Raw genomic sequence first — 25,000 nt, 5'->3', positions numbered from 1 at the left:
ACGTTACAGGAATCATCAGTGTAACTGCTTTAGCCACTGACCTCTACCATTAATGTTATTGAAGCTGCTGCTAGTTGTTGTGAGCTCATGAGCTAACTGGCTATCCCGCTCTTATTGTGCTGGATTAGCATTGGAAGCATTGGAACTGATGTGTCCAGGCGACAAGACCTATCTTAATTTATCAGACATTATTTCATGTCATTTCAATTCACAGCTATTTCAGTGGCATGACTAGCTTCCGTCCTACCAGTCCTGAACAGAAACAAGCCAGCCACGCACATAAGCCTGGTGGACCTGGCCTGGTTCACTTGTGGGCGCTATTGTGCAATGTATAAAGCTGCCCTTGTCCACAGTGGCCTAGATGCCTCTACACCAGTTGCAAGCACTACAGTCTTTAGGTCTTCATCCAGAAGGTGGCAGCAAAGAGTCGTGAAAACCCTTTACCGTTGCCTAGAGACAGGCAGATGTGCGTCGGACGGTGTCTGCTGAAGAGAGCATCCTTGACCAGATGTAAGCAGTCTGTTAGGGGCTTCCAAAGAAAACAATAACCAACGCACTTCGCATCTGTCTGTCCGTCCGTCCGTCAAAGTGGTAGATCCGAGTCCTTTTTTATAGGCTAGCTACCCGAGAAAAAGAGTTGAAAGATATGGACTAATATACATTAGTATTGTATATGTATATTGTATATTATATACTCATATATAATATACAATATACATGGACTGATAGCAACTCTGCTTTTCTGTTATTGTTTGAGTCTCTCCTCGCTTTGGGGTTTGACAGAGGCGGATAAAGTCAGGTTCAAATGGCCATTTCTATTTGAATGGCACTAGGCCACATCAAGTGTAGCTCGTGTAAACGAAGAACATCAATGAAGTGTGGCAACGGATTTTTAGAAATAATGGCTTTGAAATAATAATTAAATAATAATACATTAAATTAACAGGACAATTAACAAGTTTTCACGTTAGTTCCGACAACTAGGATCTCGCCGTGTACCGACTGCCATCAACATAAAGTGAAAGTGATTGATGGCTTTGAGGACTGTGAAATGATGGTCATTGAATCCAACCACATTATAATGACACTGTTGATAGAAAGGCCGTTCCCGCATCTTAGCTTCTCGCAGGCGTCCCCGGCTATTAGCCCACCTGAATTGCACCTGCAGGCGTCATAGGCTAGTAGTAGACCTACTTATCATACATGCACTCGTACACGAGCCTATAGGCTCCACACCGCCGGGTGCGCGCATCGCTTCCACTCTTTACTCGATAGGGATCGGATTGCACTGAACCACCGAACAGCACCTGATCTCACGGCTGAGCGGCGTTAACGGGCGCGCCTCACAGGTTCGGTCCACTTGCAAATTCTCCTCCGTAACTTTGATGGGGACTTCGACAACAGGGAGGGAAAATGCCTGTGATGAAAGGATTATTAGCGCCACAGAACACGTTTCTGGACACTATAGCCACACGGTTTGACGGCACACGTAAGTTTATTTTTCTTCTATTTAGACTGGAGTGTAGCCTACTCTCTGTCTCCACCCTTTATTTCATTTAATCTTCGGAGAAACATTTTAAAGGCTTCATAAACATACAAATATTGTTTTTCCTCTGTGCAGGTTTAATTTTGAAAAGTTAGGCTATTTTATTCCCAGTGACCTCTTGTAATATTTTATCCAGATGTGAAAAGTAGCCTAATGTAACGGGATAGCTGTTGAATTCATTGCTACTATCAAAGGACAGAGGCAGTGCAACTTAATTTCCAGACAATACAAAGTTGTCTCGTCACAAGCGAGCGTCGATCAGCACCATGGACAGCTCTGTCCCGCAGCTGAGGGGGTTCCCTCCACACGCCCACTCACACTCACTCAACACAACTAACATTCTGGACACACTCGAATCCTTTGGGATTCTGCAGTATTTAAGAGTATTCTCTTTAAGTTTTTTCCCCCTAAGAACTGAAGTAGAATTTGTCTTATATATTATACACCAGCCTTCCCACCACCGCATTCCTGATATAGCCTTGTTTTGTTAGTTCACACAACACTCGCTTGGTGAAGTGAACATGTTTTAAAGCCTATCTCCGGCTCACAGTAGCAGTTTCATCGATCAAAATTAATTGGATGGATGCAGCATTACAGCAGGTATTCTTCCCGAAGCCGAGGCGACTTTGCAAATGACCACTTTCTCTTTCTGTCGCTTTCTTTGCCTCAGGAAGCAGTCGTTTTTCAGATAAATCGATGTTTTTTCCTGACAAATCGTTACAGTATGACCAGCCATTGTTTTAATGAAGCAATAAGTTTAGAACGCAGCTATGTTCTGAATAATGGTGACCTCAGCCCTCTTTCTCAAATAACACGAACTGCGAGCTAAGCCTAAAATCTGCCTGAAAACTGTTTTGGGAAGGCCTAGGACAGTTTCGAGCCATTGTAAAGCAGACTATATGGGCCCTTCTAACGTAGCCCGATTCTTTGGCCGATGGGTGCACAATTCTCACTCTGGGACTTGCTGTAGCCATTACACTGCTCTAATTCTGCTCTGTGGGTTGATACATGGCTCTGGGTGATGTAACGTCTACACAACAATAGACCTGTCGGTCTTCAGCCCAGTCTAATAAACAATTAGGTGCTATAGATTATATGTTCATGTTCAGGTATCGAACTCTACCGTAGCAAAGACGGGTTAGATATGTGGTCCCACCAGGGAGCTGGGTCTGTTACTGGTACAAGCTCAGCTCAGCCACACGGCCCAACCCCAGAGAATAAAACACTGTCCTTGAGGTGCAGGAAGCAGAACTGATCAGGGGGTTGGACTGTGGAGCAAAATGGAACCAGTGGGGCTTGACCACACAAATTGGGTTTGGTGGCCATGGCCCGAGGGGAATAAAAGCAGGGTCTCAAATCAGGACGGACGGTTCCTCTGACCTACAGTAAGGAACGGGTCCATGTATAGATGGACCTGTCAGGCTGAGTCCCATACAGACTGGAAAACAACCTTTTTCTATTTCGTTTCTTTTCCATTTAGTATTGGGTCGACATGAAGTTGATAGTAGCCAGATGTAAGACAGATGTTCTCTGGTCATTGTTCAGTTGCAGGTTATTCACCTATCATGATGGCAGGGACTTGGTGGGATGAGTCCAATGAGCAGTTGGATGACATCCCGGTCATTACGCTTGGCTCCTCCCGTCCCTGGCGGCCAGCGCATTAATGAGCGCAAAATGGCTGTTCACATGTGGACTGGCAGGTCTGGCAGGGAGGGGCAGTGCTGCTAGCGATGTACCTGCCCCCCCCCCCCCCCCCCCGCACAACTGGCCTCTGACCATATAGAAGCAGCTTATTATCCATCTAAACAAAATCCCAATTTGACCTTTGTTCAACATGCACGTGCAGTATGATATTGACAATGGGACATTGTTGTCACTTAATTGCAGCAATATAAAAATTGATCAAATGTGGAATTATACATACTGTATGTACTGTACAGTGATAGACATTGTGTGACATCAGCTTCAGGGGTTGATATTCAAGGAGATGAACAAATGAATTGTTTCCATAACCCCCTTCAGAAATGTTGAGTGTCTTCATCTGCTGAACAGGTCCTGTGTGGGGCTTTGTTACCATCATTCCTACAGATTGCTTTTTTTCTGCTCTCTGCACACACAAGTACCACCACCACCAGGAAGGTAATTACCGTGACATGCACACGCTGCTTCTCAGAGAAAGGTGTGTGTGAGTGTATTGAGCTCAGCATGGTGGCAGCGTTTTGTGTGTGTGTGTGTGTGTGTGTTAAGAGAGGATTACTAAAGGGAGAGGGTGTGTGTAGCCTACTGCTTGGCACTGGCATCTGAGTGTGTGTGTCTGTGTGTATGTGTGTGTGTGTGTGTTAAGAGAGGATTACTAAAGGGAGAGGGTGTGTGTAGCCTACTGCTTGGCACTGGCATCTGAGTGTGTGTGTCTGTGTGTGTGTGTGTGTGTGTATGTGTGTGCATGTGTGTGTGCGTGTGTGTGTGTGTGTGTGTGTGTGCTTGCTTGTGCTCTAGGAGGAAAACGTCTGACTCCCATCCGGTGATTAACTTTCCTTAAAAGAAGTGGCTCTAATTAAGCTGTTGAAGATTTGTCTGGGGTTTCCCTGCGATGCTTTGCGCTGGATAGTAAATGAGTGTTTAAATCTCACCTGAATCTCAGCCACAATAGAGCTAGTTGTGATGTGACGCTAGAGTAATGTTATTCCCACAGAGTTATGTTGGCCTTATTACCCCTTCAACGAGTTATTACCCCTCCAATGACTTATTACCCCTCCAACGACTTATTACCCCTCCAACGACTCAAGTCATTAAGAAGTTTGAGTCCGTATGAAAGAATCAGAGCGTACCAGTCTCATATCACTGGTACATGAGAACCAGTGGTGGCTGGTGACTCAAAAAACTGAGGAGGACAGGAGGAAGAGAGACGAGCCGCCCATGGGCGCCGGGGGGCACTTTCCCTCAGTCAGTTATTATTTGAAATATCAGCTTTAAAGTGGATTTACAGTCAATTTTAGCATATGAAAAACTGAATAACACTTTCTTTAACTACATGCAGCATTTATTTATCATATTCATGATAAAATGCTACAAAACAACAATAAAACATTGTAAGCAATAGTTGTTGTAATGGATTGTACTCTTCTCTAAAGAGAGAAAATAATTTATATTGGTGAGGTGCTGGAGAGGTTAGGTGATATATGAAAAATGTTTCAGACGAGATCACTTTTGTCAAATTTGAACATTTATATACAAGCGGCATAATATATGCATATGAATTTTGGCGGTGTGCTCTGTCCGGGGGGCCCCCTGCCTTCCACCGGCGTGGAAAGCGCTCCACCGGCGTGGAGCGCGTTAGCAGGGGGAGGCAATCTAGGTGTTCCCCCCCTCTGGGCCAAGCCCTTGGCCCAGAGAGCCAGGAAGAGGGAACGGCATCTAGCCCCCTGCCTCAATGACGATCAGAGTGGGCCGCGATCGGGAAGACGCTCGGAGGTAACTCAGCCCACTAAGACCGTCAAAGAGTGCCACAGGAGGACTGCTGTACATTATAGTCCCTGGTCCCCACGGGCCGACGCTTCGTGGGTTCCGCGGGAGATACAGCCAGCCTAGTGTCTCTGCGTCCATGGCGCCCACCACGGAAAGCCACAGAGACCAGCTAGCGGCTACTCTGGCATCCACCGGCCGACGCAGGTGGAATACCTGCAAACTACCCCCCAAAAGAACACACCAGCAACTCCGCGGCCCGCATGCGCAGAAGGGTTGACGGAGCGCTCTGACTGATGAGCCAAACAACATTTAATAGTGCACCAGCCACATGACCACCTGAATACGCAGTACCCCCCCAACCCAATGTCACAGTCCACTCATAGCTCTCTGGGCATCCAGAATGTGGAGCAGAACGTAGTGAAGTGAGACCATGCAGAGTCGTATTGTTTTAGTGTGGTCTTGGCTAGACCGGCCCTCATGTATCGGGAGGCGGATGACAAGAGGGGCATCAGGGCTTCATTCAGTCCAGAACCGTCTGCCGAAAAAAAGGGCAGACCAGGCCGGACGGAGCGCATCCGGGCATAAACGCGGAACTTCTGCAAATTAAACCGGGACAGCGAGTCAGTGATTTTTATTGTCGAGGCCAGGGATGTGCACGGCGCGGAAAACGAAGTTCCCCTGCACGGACAGCCATGTGAGCGTATGAATTTGTTGATGAACGGAACGTTCGAACGACCATTGTTGATTATTGTAACTGTGGCCTCGTTGTCGCAGAAGAATAAAATACGTTTTCTAGACCACTGAGGTCCCCGCAATATAGTAGCGACTACGATGGGATACAGCTCCATGAGCGCCGTGGAGCTGGCTTGGTTAGTTTGTGAGGTCAGTTCAGTAGGCCAAGCGCTAGAAAACCAGTTAATACCGAATATACCCCCAAAACCCACCGAAGGCGCAGCATCAGTAAACAGCCGGAGGGACGCCGAAGAGTCATAGCCGTCGTTGTAGAAAAATGAAACGCCGTTCCACCCGTCGCACAACTGGGACCAACCGGAGGTCCAAACGACAGCCCTCGTCTAAGCAGACCGGGTCCTGCAACCGCACGACGGACCGGGCCAGCTCGAGCAGCCGGGAAACGAATGAGCGGCCCTGCGGGATGACGCGCATCGCGAAGTTCAGATGCCCGAGCAGTGAGAGCAATTCCCGCTTAGTGATAATCAAACGCCCGCGCGCTTCACGCATGACACACCGAACCCGATCCAGCTTATCGAGGGGCAGAGAGGCTTGCATTTCCACGCCATCCAGGAGGATGCCGAGAAACTCGAGCTGCGTGAGCGGGCCGATAGTCTTCTCGTCGGACAGAGGGACGCCCAGCCGGGAGAAAACCTTGGGGCTGCTCCGACAGCCAAAAGCCAGCCGAACCGAAAAATACATCAGGCCGCGCCACCGGATGCCGAACAAATGCCACTGCGACGGATGAAGGGGCATCACTTTGAACGCGTCCGTGATGTCTGCCTTAGACAGCCACGCACCTCGACCGGCCGCTGTAATTAGCTTAATCGCGTGATCGACCGCGTAGCAGAGGGAAAAAGAAGGCAGGGGTATCAGGCTGTTAACGCTGGGAACCACGTCGTCGTGGGGGGCAGAAAGGTTGATAATCAACCGCTTTTTTTACCCAAGTACTTACGAGTAGCAACGCCGAGTGGACTAAAGCGCGCGATAGAAACGGAGACGAGCTATACGGACCGATCATGAAGCCCTTCCTGACCTCCTTCTCCAGCAGCGCGTCCACCACCTCGGGCTCCCGAACAGCAGACAACAGATTTTTACGTGTGGGAAACAACAGGCAGCCAGGCTAACCCCGCCAGAAAACCATGCACCAGTCCAGACAGCAAATAACCGACAAAACAACGATTTGTCTTTTTTCTTTTCTCTCTCTCCCTTTCTATTATTGACGAACGGAATGGACGAACGATCATAGCTGATAAAATTCCCGGTGCACCGTTATTGCAGAAGAGAAGCGCTTCCAAGACCACTGAGGGGCCCCGCAAAATATAACAACGATAGAGAAACTGCACGTCGCGCATAACACCCTATCCATCGTCCAGTCGACAAACCGATCATGTCATGCACGCAGCATTATAATCAGGTGAGTAGTCTTTGAAATAACGCAGAGGGCTAAATGCGAAGAGCGATGCAGGATCCCAACGCAGCGTAAAATGACACATCCGACATTGAAGCGTGACCAGCGCAGCATACATCCCTTTTACATTTAGAAAGAAAAGCCCGTAAACCCTGCCCCAAACACCGCGGAGGAGCAGGCGACGAACGGAAATGGTGGAAGGAATAAGCACCGCGTTAAACCAAAACAGCCAGGATAGTCGCGCACACGCAGCAGATTGCAGCATAATGGCTTGTATCAAATGATGACAATGCACAATTTACAGTACGTTGCCCTAAGGAATCATGCAGTAGCCTGATGCTACTGACCCGAACTATTCATAAACCCAATAAACTGCAATAATTGGTAAGGCATCATCGCCGTCGTTGTCCCCGAACGAGGTTTGGACATGCCGAAGCAATCGGCCATACAAGCCAGGCCTACCAGACAGGCGAGACAGCCGTAATATTATCATACAATTTATCGTTTCCATATCTCTTTACTCACATTCATTTATTTATTTAACATATATCTCTATATTGTTTGTATCTCCGGAAGCAATTTCGATACGATCATGAACGTCAGGTCCCTACCAGATATGTAGGGGTGGGACGTATACCCACCTCCCATGTCCTCAGGAAAGCGCATTGTGCCGCCTCAGGGCATGAAATGCGCTATCAAACAAGCTTAGATTGATTGATGGGGACATAGCTAGCATTAGCCACACCGAACGGCTAACGCTAGCTGCGTGGAGGCACTCGCAATCATGGGTGCTAGCGAGTAGAGTGCAGTTCGGCCGGAACCCTCGGGCTGCAACAATTGAACGCGAGAATCATGAGCTAGTATTAGCAATCTAACATAATGAATCATGAGCTAGTATTAGCAATCTAACATAATGAATCATGAGCTAGTATTAGCAATCTAACATAATGAATCATGAGCTAGTATTAGCAATCTAACATAATGAATCATGAGCTAGTATTAGCAATCTAACATAATGAATCATGAGCTAGTATTAGCAATCCAACGTAATGAATCATGATCTAGTATTAGCAATCCAACATAATGAATCATGAGCTAGTATTAGCAATCTAACATAATGAATCATGAGCTAGTATTAGCAATCCAACGTAATGAATCATGATCTAGTATTAGCAATCCAACATAATGAATCATGAGCTAGTATCAGCAATCTAACATAATGAATCATGAGCTAGTATTAGCAATCTAACAATGAATCATGAGCTAGTATTAGCAATCTAACATAATGAATCATGAGCTAGTATTAGCAATCTAACATAATGAATCATGAGCTAGTATTAGCAATCTAACATAATGAATCATGAGCTAGTATTAGCAATCTAACATAATGAATCATGAGCTAGTATTAGCAATCCAACATAATGACGCCCCGACGTGCAACACGGGAACCTTGACGAACGCCAGCTAGTTAGCAACGAGCAGTATGCCTGTCATGCAGCCAGCGAATCCACGAACGAGCCGCGAGGGGAGGACTTAGATGAACCAAATACATAGAGAATCCACATAGCACGTCCACGCCCGAAACTGCAAACATTTCAATGGTGAATGCACCCGGCGCACATCGACAGTTGAGTAATGCGGCAGACGAGGCATGGACAACCTCCGACATCAGCGGGCCATGAATGAAACCCAGTGACCGGCGCGTAGCAATGCTTAAACGGACTTCCAACGCAAGCAATGCGAGCAACTGAACCACACGCAAGTATGGCACGACGGTGCTACAGGGAGACGGGCACCTCGGCCTCGGAAACCGGCGCTCCACGACGCCACTAAACGGACCCCCAAACCACGGACCGGAGAGACGACGCGGGCAGAGAGGAACGCAAGAGCAGAGAACGCGGAAGCAGCGAGGACACCGCGGGCAGCAGGCAGCAAACGCACCAAATCACAATATGAGCACGGAACGCGAGCAAGACGCGGAGCAGCGAGCGCGCAGACACGAGGAATAGCAGGAATGGCAGCGGACGCCAGAGCAGAGAACGCGGAAGCAGCGAGCATGCAATGCACAACCAGCAGTAAAGGCAAGCGCGAACAATGACATGTTTTGACAGCTTAAATACATGCGCTCTAGTGAGCTGACCAATGCTATGACAGCTACAGTCAGCTGGTGCTGCGTCATGCGTGACTGATTAACCTCTGCTGACCCCCCCGGCCGTGACGTACGTGCCTCGGCTGAATTTACGTCGGAGACTTCATTTTTGATTAGGGGACACTGAGGTGTGCTGGCTCTCAAACAGTTTGTTGGCAAATAGATTTGACAACTGGACAATGGAATACGTTGCACAGCAAATGCAGTATCCAACAGTTCGCTCATGGCTAGCTAGCAATGGTACAGCTATGGGATTAGCTCATTTGGGTTGCTGTCAAAGCTGCCACTCTTATGTTGCTATAGCCTACAATTATCAGAACAATATGAACATTCAGTTGAAAGTTTTCCATCCACCCATCCATCACTGGATGAGGAATAAGCACCGCAAAGCGATCAATTCTCACGCAAGCAGGAGCCAGACTGTGGATTTCTCCGATCCGGTGTTGCGACCCAGTCTCTAGAAATGTTTTGGACGAGTTGCCGACAGTTTGCGCTCCAGCCAATCAGCAGCCTGCCTATGCCGTAGCCTGACGTGCACCTCGTAGCCCCGTTACCGGCTATAGCCAGCCAGTGGAACTGTCGTGTTCAGATGGCTCTAGCTCAAAAAGTATTTATGTCAGCTTAGATATTTAGATGGCTCGAATCAAGACAAATAGACGAACAGTTTGATGTATAATATGTCCCATACATTCGGATGTATTATATTATGGAGCTACGAACACACATAAAGTCTCTAATGGCACAGGGAAGAGAAACACAGACATCAACGCCGACCCAATCGGCCTTCACTGTGGTAAATCTGGAATCTGGAATGTGATTGGACTAACAAAATGTCAATCATTTAATCCTGTTCAGACAGGGCCGGAGTACTGTCCTCCCTTGCGGTAATTTTTCAGTGTTTTGGCCAATCACAAATTAGCAAGAAAAAAGGCATTACATTGATTTAAGAGAAAAGAACCCGCCCTAAGGGAGGCTAGCCTCCCTTCCATAGATATCTATGGGTCCTCCAGCTGCATGTTATAGATGTCACTGTTGGAGCTTTATAATTTCAATACTGGGTTTTTATCCATAGGGAAAACCTGCTTTATGAACAAAACTGAGATAATATTAATTATGAATAAATAAATTCATATATTTAGGGGCCAGGCAGCGTAGCTGCCGGAACCCTATTGTATTTGCCTATATTATTATTATTATTATTATAATTATTATTATTCTCCATCTTCCACTGAAGTCTAACTTCCCATGGACAAAAAATCACCAAAATTTGCACATAGCTCCAGTACTATATCCAAAGTCCTCAACCTGCATTGTAGGTCAATAAACCTGAAGGTGGCGCTACAGCAACAGTCTAAAGTTTAAAACTTAAAAAAATCATAACAAATCAGCCATAGGTGCTATCACTGTAAAACCACCACGTGAATGCAGTCCCAAGTGAGACAAAACCTTCATACACTTTGACCTTGCAGGAATTTTGAAGTCCATCACTCTGATTTCTTCATAAACTGTAAAACCTATCAAACATATCTCCTCCCACATTTTTTGTTCAATTGACACCAAAATGAATATACTGTATCTACAGACTGTCCTTACCAAAGGATCCTCACAGATTTTTGAAATATGAAAAATAGAGCCCACAGCACTTCAAAAAGTTTTACTGTTAACAGTTCTGTATAGTTCCTATTAATTCTCGCCAAATCAATGTCTGATCATCCTCATAAAGAGTGACAACATTGGCCACATATCCAAGATGTAGTATGATTTTTTTCAGAATTGTATCTCAAAAATTGAATTTTTAAAAATATGTTTAATTCTGTCCTCTGAAACCAACACTTCATACAGAGAAAACTACATTACCCACAATCCAACGCAAGCTCCACGAATCTGAGACATCGCTGTTGGCAACCCTACCCAACCCCCGCCGAGGATTACAATGACTAAATTGATTGATTGGCAACTGACTGAGTACACAGCTGCTGAAGTTAATGTTCAATTATGAAAAAAAAAAGCTAACAAAACCTGTAACCCACATTTTTCAATCAATTAATACTAAAGTTGCTACACTGGATCTTCAAACTGTCATTCACAAACTCATTGACCAGATTATTGAATTATCAAAATTGAGCTTACAATGCATTAAAATGTTTTACTTATTATTATTATTCTCCATCTTCCACTGAAGTCTAACTTCCTGTGGACAAAAAATCACAAAAATGTGCACATAGCTCCAGTACTAAACCCAAAGTCCTCAACCTGCATTGTAGGTCAATAAAGCTGAAGGTGGCGCTACAGCAAAAGTCTAAAGTTTAAAACTTTAAAAAATCATAACAAATCAGCCATAGGTGCCATCACTGTAAAACCACCACGTGAATGTAGGCCCAAGTGAGACAAAACTTTCATACACTCTGACCTTGCAGGAATTTTGATTATTATTATTATTCTCCATCTTCCACTGGAGTCTAACTTCCCGTGGACAAAAAATCACCAAGATTTGCACATAGCTCCAGTAGTATACCCAAAGTCCTCAACCTGCATTGTAGGTCAATAAACCTGAAGGTGGCGCTACAGCAACAGTCTAAAGTTTAAAACTTAAAAAAATCATAACAAATCAGCCATAGGTGCTATCACTGTAAAACCACCACGTGAATGTAGGCCCAAGTGAGACAAAACTTTCATACGCTTTGACCTTGCAGGAATTTTGAAGTCCATCACTCTGATTTCTTCATAAACTGTAAAACCTATCAAACCTATCTCCTCCCACATTTTTAGTTCAATTGACACCAAAATTGATCTACTGTATCTTCAGACTGTCCTTACCAAACGATCCTCACAGATTTTTGAAATATGAAAAATTGAGCCCACAGCACATCAAAAAGTTTTACTGTTAACAGTTCTGTATATAGTTCCTATTTATTCTCGCCAAATCAATGGCTGATCGTCCTCATAAAAAGTGACAACATTAGCCACATATCCAAGATGTAGTATGATTTTTTTTTAGAATTTTATCTCAAAAATAGAATTTTTTAAAATATGTTTAATTCTGTCCTCTGAAACCAACACTTCATACAGAGAAAACTACGTTACCCATAATCCAACACAAGCTCCACGAATCGGAGACATCGCTGTTGGCAACCCTACCCAACCCCCGCCGAGGATTACAATGACTAAATCGATTGATTGGCAACTGACTGAGTACACAGCTGCTGAAGTTAATGTTCAATTATGAAGAAAAGCAAACAAAACCTGTAAAAATTAATAAACATATCTCATCCAACATTTTTCAATCAATTAACACCAAACTTGCTACACTGGATCTTCAGACTGTAATTCACAAACTCATTGACCATTGTTGAATTATCAAAATCGAGCTTACAACGCATCAAAATGTTTTACAAATGTTTTACGATACGAATGTACAAAATGAACATTGGAATGTCAACTTTCTTGTTGTCCTATTCTCTCGCTTATTGCTCCTAAACTTGTCGGAAATTGCCTGGCCCCGCCTCATCGCTGCGAAGCAGCTTTAATTATTATTATTATTATAATTATTATTATTCTCCATCTTCCACTGAAGTCTAACTTCCCATGGACAAAAAATCACCAAAACTTGCACAAAGCTCCAGTCCTATACCCAAAGTCCTCAACCTGCATTGTAGGTCAATAAACCTGAAGGTGGCGCTACAGCAACAGTCTAAAGTTTAAAACTTTAAAAAAATCATAACAAATCAGCCATAGGTGCTATCACTGTAAAACCACCACGTGAATGTAGTCCCAAGTGAAACAAAACTTTCATACGCTTTGACCTTGCAGGAATTTTGAAGTCCATCACTCTGATTTCTTCATAAACTGTAAAACCTATCAAACCTATCTCCTCCCACATTTTTTGTTCAATTGACACCAAAATCGATCTACTGTATCTTCAGACTGTCCTTACCAAACGATCCTCACAGATTTTTGAAATATGAAAAATAGAGCCTACAGCACTTCAAAAAGTTTTACTGTTAACAGTTCTGTATACAGTTCCTATTAATTCTCGCCAAATCAATGTCTGATCATCCTCATAAAAAGTGACAACATTGGCCACATATTCAAGATGTAGTATGATTTTTTTCAGAATTCTATCTCAAAAATTGAATTTTTTAAAATATGTTTAATTCTGTCCTCTGAAACCAACACTTCATACAGAGAAAACTACGTTACCCACAATCCAACGCAAGCTCCACGAATCTGAGACATTGCTGTTGGCAACCCTACCCCACCCCCGCCGAGGATTACAATGACTAAATCGATTAATTGGCAACTGACTGAGTACACAGCTGCTGAAGTTAATGTTCAATTATGAAAAAAAAGCTAACAAAACCTGTAACCCACATTTTTCAATCAATTAACACTAAAGTTGCTACACTGGATCTTCAAACTGTCATTCACAAACTCATTGACCAGATTATTGAATTATCAAAATTGAGCTTACAATGCATCAAAATGTTTTACTTATTATTATTATTCTCCATCTTCCACTGAAGTCTAACTTCCTGTGGTCAAAAAATCACCAAAATGTGCACATAGCTCCAGTACTATACCCAAAGTCCTCAACCTGCATTGTAGGTCAATAAAGCTGAAGGTGGCGCTACAGCAACAGTCTAAAGTTTAAAACTTTAAAAAATCATAACAAATCAGCCATAGGTGCCATCACTGTAAAACCACCACGCAAATGTAGTCCCAAGTGAGACAAAACTTTCATACACTCTGACCTTGCAGGAATTCTGATTATTATTATTATTCTCCATCTTCCACTGAAGTCTAACTTCCCGTGGACAAAAAATCACCAAAATTTGCACATAGCTCCAGTACTATACCCAAAGTCCTCAACCTGCATTGTAGGTCAATAAACCTGAAGGTGGCGCTACAGCAACAGGCTAAAGTTTAAAACTTTAAAAAATCATAACAAATCAGCCATAGGTGCTATCACTGTAAAACCACCACGTGAATGTAGGCCCAAGTGAGACAAAACTTTCATACGCTTTGACCTTGCAGGAATTTTGAAGTCCATCACTCTGATTTCTTCATAAACTGTTAAACCTATCAAACCTATCTCCTCCCACATTTTTAGTTCAATTGACACCAAAATTGATCTACTGTATCTTCAGACTGTCCTTACCAAACGATCCTCACAGATTTTTGAAATATGAAAAATTGAGCCCACAGCACATCAAAAAGTTTTACTGTTAACAGTTCTGTATATAGTTCCTATTAATTCTCGCCAAATCAATGTCTGATCATCCTCATAAAAAGTGACAACATTAGCCACATATCCAAGATGTAGTATGATTTCTTTCGGAATTTTATCTCAAAAATTGAATTTTTTTAAAATATGTTTAATTCTGTCCTCTGAAACCAACACTTCATACAGAGAAAACTACGTTACCCATAATCCAACACAAGCTCCACGAATCGGAGACATCGCTGTTGGCAACCCTACCCAACCCCCGCCGAGGATTACAATGACTAAATCGATTGATTGGCAACTGACTGAGTACACAGCTGCTGAAGTTAATGTTCAATTATGAAGAAAAGCAAACAAAACCTGTAAAAATTAATAAACATATCTCATCCAACATTTTTCAATCAATTAACACCAAACTTGCTACACTGGATCTTCAGACTGTAATTCACAAACTCATTGACCATTGTTGAATTATCAAAATAGAGCTTACAACGCATCAAAATGTTTTACAAATGTTTTACGATACGAATGTACAAAATGAACATTGGAATGTCAACTTTCTTGTTGTCCTATTCTCTCGCTTATTGCTCCTAAACTTGTCGGAAATTGCCTGGCCCCGCCTCATCGCTGCGAAGCAGCTTTAATTATATTTGAATCCCTCTCTTCTCTCCAAAAACTGAGGAGGACTGTCCTCCCCTGCCTCAATGGACGAGCCTCCACTGATGAGAACCTTCACTCCTGGAACGGATGTGATTGGTGCCGAGAAGCGAGAACAACAGTTGGTCATCCGGGGTCACACCCAGATTCCGAGTTGCCGTCATCACAATGGTGATGGCCAGGTGATGCTGGTGACGGCCAGGTGATGCTGGTGACGGCCAGGTGATGCTGGTGACGGCCAGGCCGTGGCGTGGGCAGCCCTTGCTCGGGAGGAACAGCAGCTCAGTCTTGTCCAGGTTGAGCTTGAGGTGATGTGTCGCCACCCACTCCGAGATATCAGCCAAGCTAACGAGCCTAATTAGAGAATTTGGGGCTCCCAATCATCAGCTCTAATGGACTGTCCAAAACGATCGAGAAGCAGGGTTTCACAGATGGAGGTCTGGGCCCACTCAGCCATTTTTAGACTTAATTAATTGTTTGAGGGTGAAATAGAGAGAATGGGAGGGTGGGTGGTGAGAGAGGACAGAGGGGTTAATTGACGAGAGAGAGAGACTAAGAGAGAGAGAGAGAGAGACTGAGAGAGAGAGAGAGAGAGAGAGAGAGAAGCAGAGCAAGTCAGAAACCTAAAAATATAAGACAATTGAGAAATAGAGAGAGATGAAACCTCTTTCCATATTACAGGAATTGATCAAATATAATGACCCCAGTAATGTTTCTGTAGCCATAAGCCAGTGGGATGTTATGATATACCTAAGAGCGAAAGACATCTACAGATGTGATTAAAATGAAGGTTTATCTAACGATTTGCAGTCTTCAATAACTTGGCGTGAAGGGTGAGTTGAGCGTTCTGAGTGTGTGCATGAGCGTGTATGTGTGTGTGTGTGTGTGTGTGTGTGTGACTGTAGTTGATTGCACTGCAGAGTACTTTGTACTATTGTAGGTTACCTTGGCGTGAGTGTGGTACTGTAATAACTATGGTTACCGAACTTGGAGTGACTTTGGCGAGGAGACAGACGCAGCCTCCGGGCGGAGCCTCACCCGTCATGTGACCGCTCTTTTTGACGCACGCTCAGATGGATGTCAGGGACCGGCCAGAATTCCTGCTGGGATAAGGAGGAACTCCCCTCTACTCCTTTCTCTCTCTATCTTCATCTCTCTCTCCCTCCCAACCCTCCCCCCCCTCTCTCTCTCTCTTTCTCTGCAAAGAGCATGGTGTTGCCTTTGTGTATGAAACACACTGTATAAATAAAGTTTGATTTGATTTGATTCCCCTCCTTCAATCTCCTACAGCTTGCTCCTACCGTCTCTCTCCCATCACCTTCAACGTCCTCCTCCCGGTCTCTCTCTCCTCCCGGTCTCTCTCTCCGCCCGTCTCCCTCTCCCCTCACCCCTATCCTCTATCTATTTCACCTCTACCTCCCGCACTTGTCTCTCCATCCATCTCTGCCTGCGTCTGAGTCTCTCTGACGTCACGTTCCCTCTCTCTCTCTCTCTCTCCGTCCGTCTCTCTGTCTTTCCGTGTCCGCATTCACCCTCACCGATCATCCCGCGTTCCCTAAATAGCCCGGGTGTAGCTGCTCGTGACGAGATAGGGGCGTGTGGGGATGAGGGGTTTGGAGGTATTATAAAACACAAATCTAGGGCAGACTGTGCACTAGATCCCCCCCCCCCCACCCTTACTCACACACACACGCACACACACACTTTCTCCCACCTCGTTTTCGTCAAGTACTGTACCTGAGGTTGCAGTTTACGCTGCTTCAGATTTCCCCTGACCCACCGAAGCCCAGGGCGTCCGAGCGCACGTCGACGCGCGTCAGGCCGACGGCCCGCTATCTTTTTTGGCACCGTTAGTGGGGGGTAAAAAGTAAACAGCGCGGCTTTAAACTTTTAATTAAAAGCACTTTTACGTTTACTTCCAGATGTTAGTCCGGGATCAGTAACCCCTCTTATAATATGGTTCTCTATACCTTCCACACACCGGCACAAATGATGTTATTAAAACTATTTATATATTGAGCTGAGCAGTTATTGTCTCGTGTGCACTGTACAGGTAAGCATGATATATGCTTTGTGTGCATTTCGGCGGTCGCGCCCTCGCCTCCATCGCTCTCAGGAAGTCCCGTTCTCCTTCTGCTGCTTATTTCTCTCCACCCTCCCTCTATCCCTCTCCCACTCTCTCTCTCTCTCTCCCTCTCTCTCTCTCTCTCTCTCTCTGTCTCTCTCTCCCCCCCCCCCCCCGGGTCTCCCACGGCAGCTGTCATGCAGCACTGTAAGCACAGGGGGAGATGATCTATGGGCTCCCACACTGGAGCAATTAGGCAAAGAGATCCAGAACAGAGAGAGAGAGAGAGAGCGAGAGAGAGAGAGAGAGAGAGAGAAAGAGGGAGAGAGAGAGAGAGAGTGGGTGTGAGAGAGGGAGAGAGAGAGAGAGAGAGAGAGAGAGTGGGTGTGAGAGAGAGAGAGGGAGAGAGAGAGAGAGAGAGAGAGAGAGAGAGGGCAGAGGGATGAAGGAAGAGATGGAAGAGTAGGCTGAACGGGTGGAGAGAAAGTGAAGTTGGTGGGTGCCTGAACCCGCTGGATTGGGGGAGCGGAGACACACCCAAGGGCAGATGGACAGAGATAGCGAGGAGTGGGAGGAGGAGTGAGGGATGGGAGGAAGTTAAGGAGGAGCACGTCCGGAGAAGAGAGGAGCACGAGAGGGGAGTTACTGGCAGAGAGGAACAGATAAAATAGAACGATGAAGGTGTCAGAGAGGTTGCAGAAGAGAAGAGAGGTGGATGGAGAGATACGAGGATGGATGGATGGATGGATGGATGGAGAGAGCCAGAGAGGCGGAAGGAAGGGAGGAGTAATTAGCCTGTGAGATCCCAAACAGTGGGAGGGAGACAGAGAGCAGCTGGGAGGCGATAGAGAGAGAGAGAGAGATGGAGGGAGGAAGGAGAGAGAGAGAGAGAGAGATGGAGAGAGATGGAGGGAGGAGAGAGAGAGAGAGAGATGGAGGGAGGAGAGAGAGAGAGAGATGGAGGGAGGAGAGAGAGAGATGGAGAGAGAGAGAGAGAGGAGAGAGAAAGATGGAGGGAGGAGAGAGAGAGATGGAGAGAGAGAGAGGAGAGAGAGAGAGAGAGATGGAGGGAGGAGAGAGAGAGAGATGGAGGGAAGTGGGAGAGAGAGAGATGGAGGGAGGAGAGAGAGAGAGATGGAGGGAGGAGAGAGAGAGAGATGGAGGGAGGAGAGAGAGAGAGAGAGATGGAAGGAGGAGAGAGAAAGAGAGAGAGATGGAGGGAGGAGAGAGAGAGAGATGGAGGGAGGAGAGAGAGAGAGAGAGATGGAGGGAGGAGAGAGAGAGATGGAGGGAGGAGAGAGAGAGAGATGGAGGGAGAGAGAGAGAGAGAGATGGAGGGAGGAGAGAGAGAGAGAGATGGAGGGAGGAGAGAGAGAGAGGAACTACTCTGCAACTCCACACAATAGGGGGAGGAGAGGGTGAGCAGACTGTGGGGGGTGGAAGAGGCGGGGGAACGAGGGATGAGGAAAGAAGGCGTGGCCTGGGCAGGACTGGGCCAACTCTCTGGAAACTTCCGGCCCCCAGTTTGCTCACGGTTATTCCAAACCACCGCCGCCCCAAATCAGTCTGGTGCCGGAACACCATCTATCCCATTACAGAACAAGACACACCCAGATGGGGACTCTGTGTGTGTGTGTGTGTGTGTGTGAGAGAGAGAGAGAGAGAGAGAGAGAGAGAGAGAGTGTGTGTGTGTGTGTGTTTGTGTGTGAGAGATGAGAGAGAGAGAGAGAGAGAGAGAGAGAGAGAGAGTGTGTGTGTGTGTGTGTGTGTATGTGTGTGTTTGCACTAGTGTACATGTGCACGTGTGTGCGTAGGCGTGCCTATGTGAACGTGTGCAAGGCTGTTGGTGTGTGACGGAGAGACAGAAAGAGACAACAGTATATTTAGGTAATATGATCAAGCAGTCAATCCAGATACAGCGAACCAAACCGAGCTACCAGACACACACACACACACACACACACACACACACACACACACACACACACACACACACCACACACACACACTAACCACACTAGCGTTCACCCATGGTAATCGTTAAAGGTTAAAGGTTAAAGTCCCAATGATTGTCACATACCTGATTGTGTGAAATTTGTTCTCTGCACTTGTCCCGTCCCCTGGGGGAGCGGTGAGCAGCTGCGGCGCTCGGGAATCATTTGGTGATGTAGCCCCCCAATTCCAACCCTTGATGCTGAGTGCCAAGCAGGGAGGCAGCGGGTACCATTTTTATAGTCTTTGGTATGACTCGGCCGGGGATCGAACTCACAACCTCCCAGTCTCAGGGCGGACACTCTAACCACAAGGCCACTGAGCTGGTTGGTCCATCCCCAGGACACTAGTCCGGGGGCATTAGCAGCTCTGTTAGCCAGCTGTACCCTGTGTGCTCCTCTCAGCTGTGCTGTCAGGAGGGCCTCGGGGGGGGGGGTCCGGGGGGGGGGGTCCGGGGGGGGGGGGGGGGGTCCGGCCGGAGCCCCGCTGACACATCTAGTCCTGTCTGTCTCCCCTCAGCCTCGATCAGTGTGTACTGATCCCCCGCCACCCCCGCACCCGCCCCCACGCCCACCCCCCGGCCAGGCGTCTGCTCTGACAGCACAGTCCCCAGCCTTGTCCCCCCCCCACCCCCACCCCCACCGATCCCCCCCCCCCCCGCCCCTTTCTCACTGACTGAGAGAGACAACAGCCCAAAACTTTCTGCTGATGCGAACGAAACAGTCTCAAAGTTTGACTTGTTTTTTCGATCAGAATCTGTGGATGTGGAGTTACTGAGCATGGAGAGATAGAATTCTCTCCCTCTATCCCTCCCTCTATCTCTCCCTCTATCCCTCCCTCTATCTCTCCCTCTCTCCTTCCCTCTGTGGATGTGGAGTTACTGAGCATGGAGAGATAGCATTCTCTCCCTCTATCCCTCCCTCTATCTCTCCCTCTATCCCTCCCTCTATCTCTCCCTCTCTCCTTCCCTCTGTGGATGTGGAGTTACTGAGCATGGAGAGATAGCATTCTACCAGCAGTTCAAATCAGGGAGAAGAGATGGAATTTGACCAGCATTTAAAATAAGGGAGTTATGATGCAAACGCAATAGTCTCAAAGTTCAGTTTGGAGATGTGGAGTTACTGAGTGTAGAGATAAAAAAAACAACAAAGGGAATTAGGAAAACAGAACATCTTGGTTTATTTCCGTTGAGAGACAAGAACACGTGCTCAGCCCTAAACCATTGTATCCAACATCAGAATCACGGCTGTTCCCTTCTGATGAATTCTGACATGATACAAGAAACAATTAAACATCAGTCAGGGAGGGAAAAGGAATTATTGAGCCAGAAAATTGATTTTTGTAACAGAACGGAATGAGCTTGAAAAGAGAAGGCTTTACCTGTTCCTGTTCTGAATTCGCCCCTGACAACAGCATACAGCATACTGTTATACAGTATGTCACTGTAATGAATGGGTTTGGGTGGAAACAGCTGGTGTAGATCAACTGGGTTACTCATTTGGAGGTTGACAAAAATAGGTCAATTACTGTTTACTGTAGTCCTCTTTATGTCCTTAACCCCCCCTTCACACTCTCAACTCCCATACTGCATCATTAACCTCTGACCTCTGCCCCCCAGACCCCAATGACTTGTAACGGATTACTATGGCCTGCAGCAAGACAGGCCAAGAGTAACTGCACAGGAAAAACACGTTATCCAGTGAAATTCAATTTAGGCTTACGGTACACAGTGAAATACATCAATCCTGCTCTCCATTCTCGACATTTAGCAAAAGTGATATTTGGGGTCTTTTAGTATTAACTCTGGCTCATTTTTGCCACTAGTGGTTGAAATCTGCAGAAGAATGCAAGAATCTACCTGAATGCATTTTTTTTTTTAATCAACTCTGAAATTGGGGTAGATGGTTCCGCTGTAAGTTATCATCCACTTTCAATTAGGAATTGTTCTGAAATCCCTGACAGCAGTGCGTTCTCAATGGTAGAACGTCAATATTCCCACAGTAAAGTGAAACACTGTAAAAGTCCAGAGCTTGACTTCCTGTCTTGGTGTGTTGTGTGTGACCCATTTCGCTTTTGGAGGACTCTACTGTTTATATAAATATACAGTACTCCAAAAATAAATCCATCCTCTGGTGTGGTCCTCCCAGCCCTGCTCCTCTTGACTCCTCGTCTCCCCTCTCTGCTCCAGACAGCAACTTTATCCTGGCCAACGCGCAGGTGGCCCAGGGCTTCCCCATCGTCTACTGCTCCGATGGCTTCTGCGAGCTCACGGGCTTCTCCCGCGCCGAGGTCATGCAGAAGAGCTGCGCCTGCAAGTTCCTGTACGGCCCCGAGACCAGCGACGCCGTCATCCTCAGCATCGACACCGCGCTGGAGGAGCGCAAGGAGTTCAAGGACGAGATGATGTTCTACACCAAGACAGGTGAGGAGGACATGATGTTCTACACAAAGACAGGTGAGGAGGACATGATGTTCTACACCAAGACAGGTGAGGAGGACATGATGTTCTACACAAAGACAGGTGAGGAGGACATGATGTTCTACACCAAGACAGGTGAGGAGGACATGATGTTCTACACCAAGACAGGTGAGGAGGACATGATGTTCTACACCAAGACAGGTGAGGAGGACATGATGTTCTACACCAAGACAGGTGAGGAGGACATGATGTTCTACACAAAGACAGGTGAGGAGGACATGATGTTCTACACCAAGAGAGGTGAGGAGGACATGATGTTCTACACAAAGACAGGTGAGGAGGACATGATGTTCTACACCAAGACAGGTGAGGAGGACATGATGTTCTACACAAAGACAGGTGAGGAGGACATGATGTTCTACACAAAGACAGGTGAGGAGGACATGATGTTCTACACAAAGACAGGTGAGGAGGACATGATGTTCTACACCAAGACAGGTGAGGAGGAGGACAGGAGGAGGTCCGGCGTCACACGTTTCCTTCCTCTGGTCCTCTTCTCTTCCCCTCTGCACCATTGGGAAGAAACAGGAGAAACAAAATGGCCGACGTTTACTGAGAAGTAGCTATCGCTCGTCAGGTTTCTGCATCAGTATTTCGACAATGGCACTGACATAGGTCATATACTGTAGACCAGGGTCTCCCAACCTGGGGTCCGAGCCCCCCTTGGGGGGGGGGGGCGCCAACGATCGCAGGGGGGGCGCCAGGCCTCAGATAAATTGAGGCCTGAATATATTTAGCTAGACAAATATTTGTTAAAGAAACATGTCCTTGACATGTCACACAGCAATTATCACAAAATACATGATTATGTCTGATAGGGCCAAAAACCTACTACACTACAATTCTACGTATATAAATTCAACAAATTAATCAGAGACTCCGAAACGCGTCCACATTGACGTTAATGCTATGTTGTTACGCTTCATCGTACCCTAACTCACACCTGATGTTATTTGCCCCCACCCCCTCCTTCCCCAAGTCGGTGTGAATGTCGATACCTCTGTAGGACGTAGACTGGGCAGGGGGGGCGGGGGGGGGGGGGGGGCTCTAGGGAAGAAAGGTTGGGAACCACTGCTGTAGACCACCAATATATCTCCACTGCATCGCTCACTAGTCAAACCCAGCACACTAAGAGTAACAGCATCACTTATATGTATTTATGTAACCCTTTATTTAACCTGCCTCATAGCCTACGGTTACAGTCATCTCAACTACTTTGATTATTCTACGGCTCCGTTTACATGTGGACGTCAGAGTGCTCCTTTTAAAATGGAAGGCTTTTTCCTCTGGTTATTTCGGGGGTGTTCCTATTGAAATCCTGCCTGCATGGATGGAGGATTCTGAATGGATGGATGGATGGATGGATGGATGGATGGATGGATGGACGGATGGATGGATGGATGGATGGGGCCATTCAGTGGTGAGCTCATATTAAAGCCCCATTTAGCACGAGCCATCGGTGAGAAGCGGCCAGCGTTCATTACTTAACACCGAAACGCATACAACTTTAATTACGCTCGGCGCAGTAATATCTCTCCCTCTTTCAGTATCACTTTTCCACTCTCTTCCTCCCCCTCTCCCCCTCTCTCCCTCTTTCCCCCCTCTCTCTCTCTCCGTTTCCCCTCTCTCTCCCTCTCCCTCCCTCTCTCTCTCTCTCTCTCTCTCTCTCTCTCTCTCTCTCTATCATTATACTTTGCCTTTCACTTTATCTCTACTGCCTCCCTTGCATTCACGCGGCAGATTTTGCAAGCTGCTCAAAACGCAAGGCGCCCCACATTGTCCCTGACCGACGCTAGTCGTTGCCAAGTGACAGATCACAGGGCGCTTCCTCCGCCCAAAAGTTTCAATATTTCCAACTCTCCGGCGCTAATAAAAGCCGAGACGCCAGGCTTCAGCAGAGCAGCGCGCCGGAAGGCTCCGCACGCCCCGTAGACAACGCGGGAACGCAACGCGGGAACGCCGTGACAAAACTCTCAAAACGCAGCCTTTCTCTTCATTCTGTCCCCCTCTCCTTCAATCATTTTCTCTCTCTCTCCATCCCTTTCTCTTACTCTTCTCTCTCCCTCCCTCTATCCCTCCCTCTATCTCTCCCTCTATCTCTCCCTCTATCTCTCCCTCTATCCCTCCCTCTATCCCTCCCTCTATCCCTCCCTCTATCTCTCCCTATCTCTCCCTCTATCCCTCCCTCTACCCTCCCTCTATCCCTCCCTCTATCCCTCATCTCTCCCACTATCCCTCCCTCTATCTCTCCCTCTATCCCTCCCTCTATCTCTCCCTCTATCCCTCCCTCTATCCCTCCCTCTATCCCTCCCTCTATCTCTCCCTCTATCCCTCCCTCTATCCCTCCCTCTATCCCTCCCTCTATCTCTCCCTCTATCTCTCCCTCTATCCCTCCCTCTATCTCTCCCTCTATCCCTCCCTCTATCTCTCCCTCTATCCCTCCCTCTATCTCTCCCTCTATCCCTCCCTCTATCTCTCCCTCTATCTCTCCCTCTATCTCCCTCTATCTCTCCCTCTATCCCTCCCTCTATCTCTCCCTCTATCTCTCCCTCTATCTCTCCCTCTATCTCTCCCTCTATCCCTCCCTCTATCCCTCCCTCTATCTCTCCCTCTATCCCTCCCTCTATCTCTCCCTCTATCTCTCCCTCTATCCCTCCCTCTATCTCTCCCTCTATCTCTCCCTCTATCCCTCCCTCTATCCCTCCCTCTATCTCTCCTCTATCCCCCCCTCTATCTCTCCCTCTATCCCTCCCTCTATCTCTCCCTCTATCTCTCCCTCTATCTCTCCCTCTATCCCTCCCTCTATCTCTCCCTCTATCCCTCCCTCTATCTCTCCCTCTATCCCTCCCTCTATCCCTCCCTCTATCCCTCACTCTATCCCTCCCTCTATCTCTCCCTCTATCCCTCCCTCTATCTCTCCCTCTATCCCTCCCTCTATCCCTCCCTCTATCCCTCCCTCTATCCCTCCCTCTATCTCTCCCTCTATCCCTCCCTCTATCTCTCCCTCTATCTCTCCCTCTATCTCTCCCTCTATCTCTCCCTCTATCCCTCCCTCTATCTCTCCCTCTATCCCTTCCTCTATCCCTCCCTCTATCTCTCCCTCTATCCCTCCCTCTATCTCTCCCTCTATCCCTCCCTCTATCCCTCCCTCTATCCCTCCCTCTATCTCTCCCTCTATCCCTCCCTCTATCTCTCCCTCTATCCCTCCCTCTATCCCTCCCTCTATCTCTCCCTCTATCCCTCCCTCTATCTCTCCCTCTATCCCTCCCTCTATCCCCCCCTC

General features: G+C 46.9%; 1 protein-coding gene across 1 annotated transcript in view; it reads left to right on the top strand.

The window, feature by feature from the left end:
* Positions 1 to 1,413: 1,413 nt before the first annotated feature.
* Positions 1,414 to 25,000, top strand: part of kcnh8 (potassium voltage-gated channel, subfamily H (eag-related), member 8) — a gene marked incomplete at both ends in the record, with an annotated part of 68,527 nt that continues 44,940 nt past the window's right edge. Inside the window, one exon of the mRNA XM_084455489.1 lies at positions 1,414 to 1,489. Coding sequence (XP_084311615.1) covers positions 1,414 to 1,489 — 76 coding nt within the window. The remainder of the gene's footprint in view (positions 1,490 to 25,000) is intronic.

The sequence above is a fragment of the Borostomias antarcticus genome (assembly GCF_949987555.1).
Source record: "Borostomias antarcticus genome assembly, chromosome: 21".
NCBI lineage: Eukaryota > Metazoa > Chordata > Actinopteri > Stomiiformes > Stomiidae > Borostomias > Borostomias antarcticus.
Note: the sequence above shows the minus strand (reverse complement) of the source record. Positions and strands in the feature narration are given on the sequence as shown.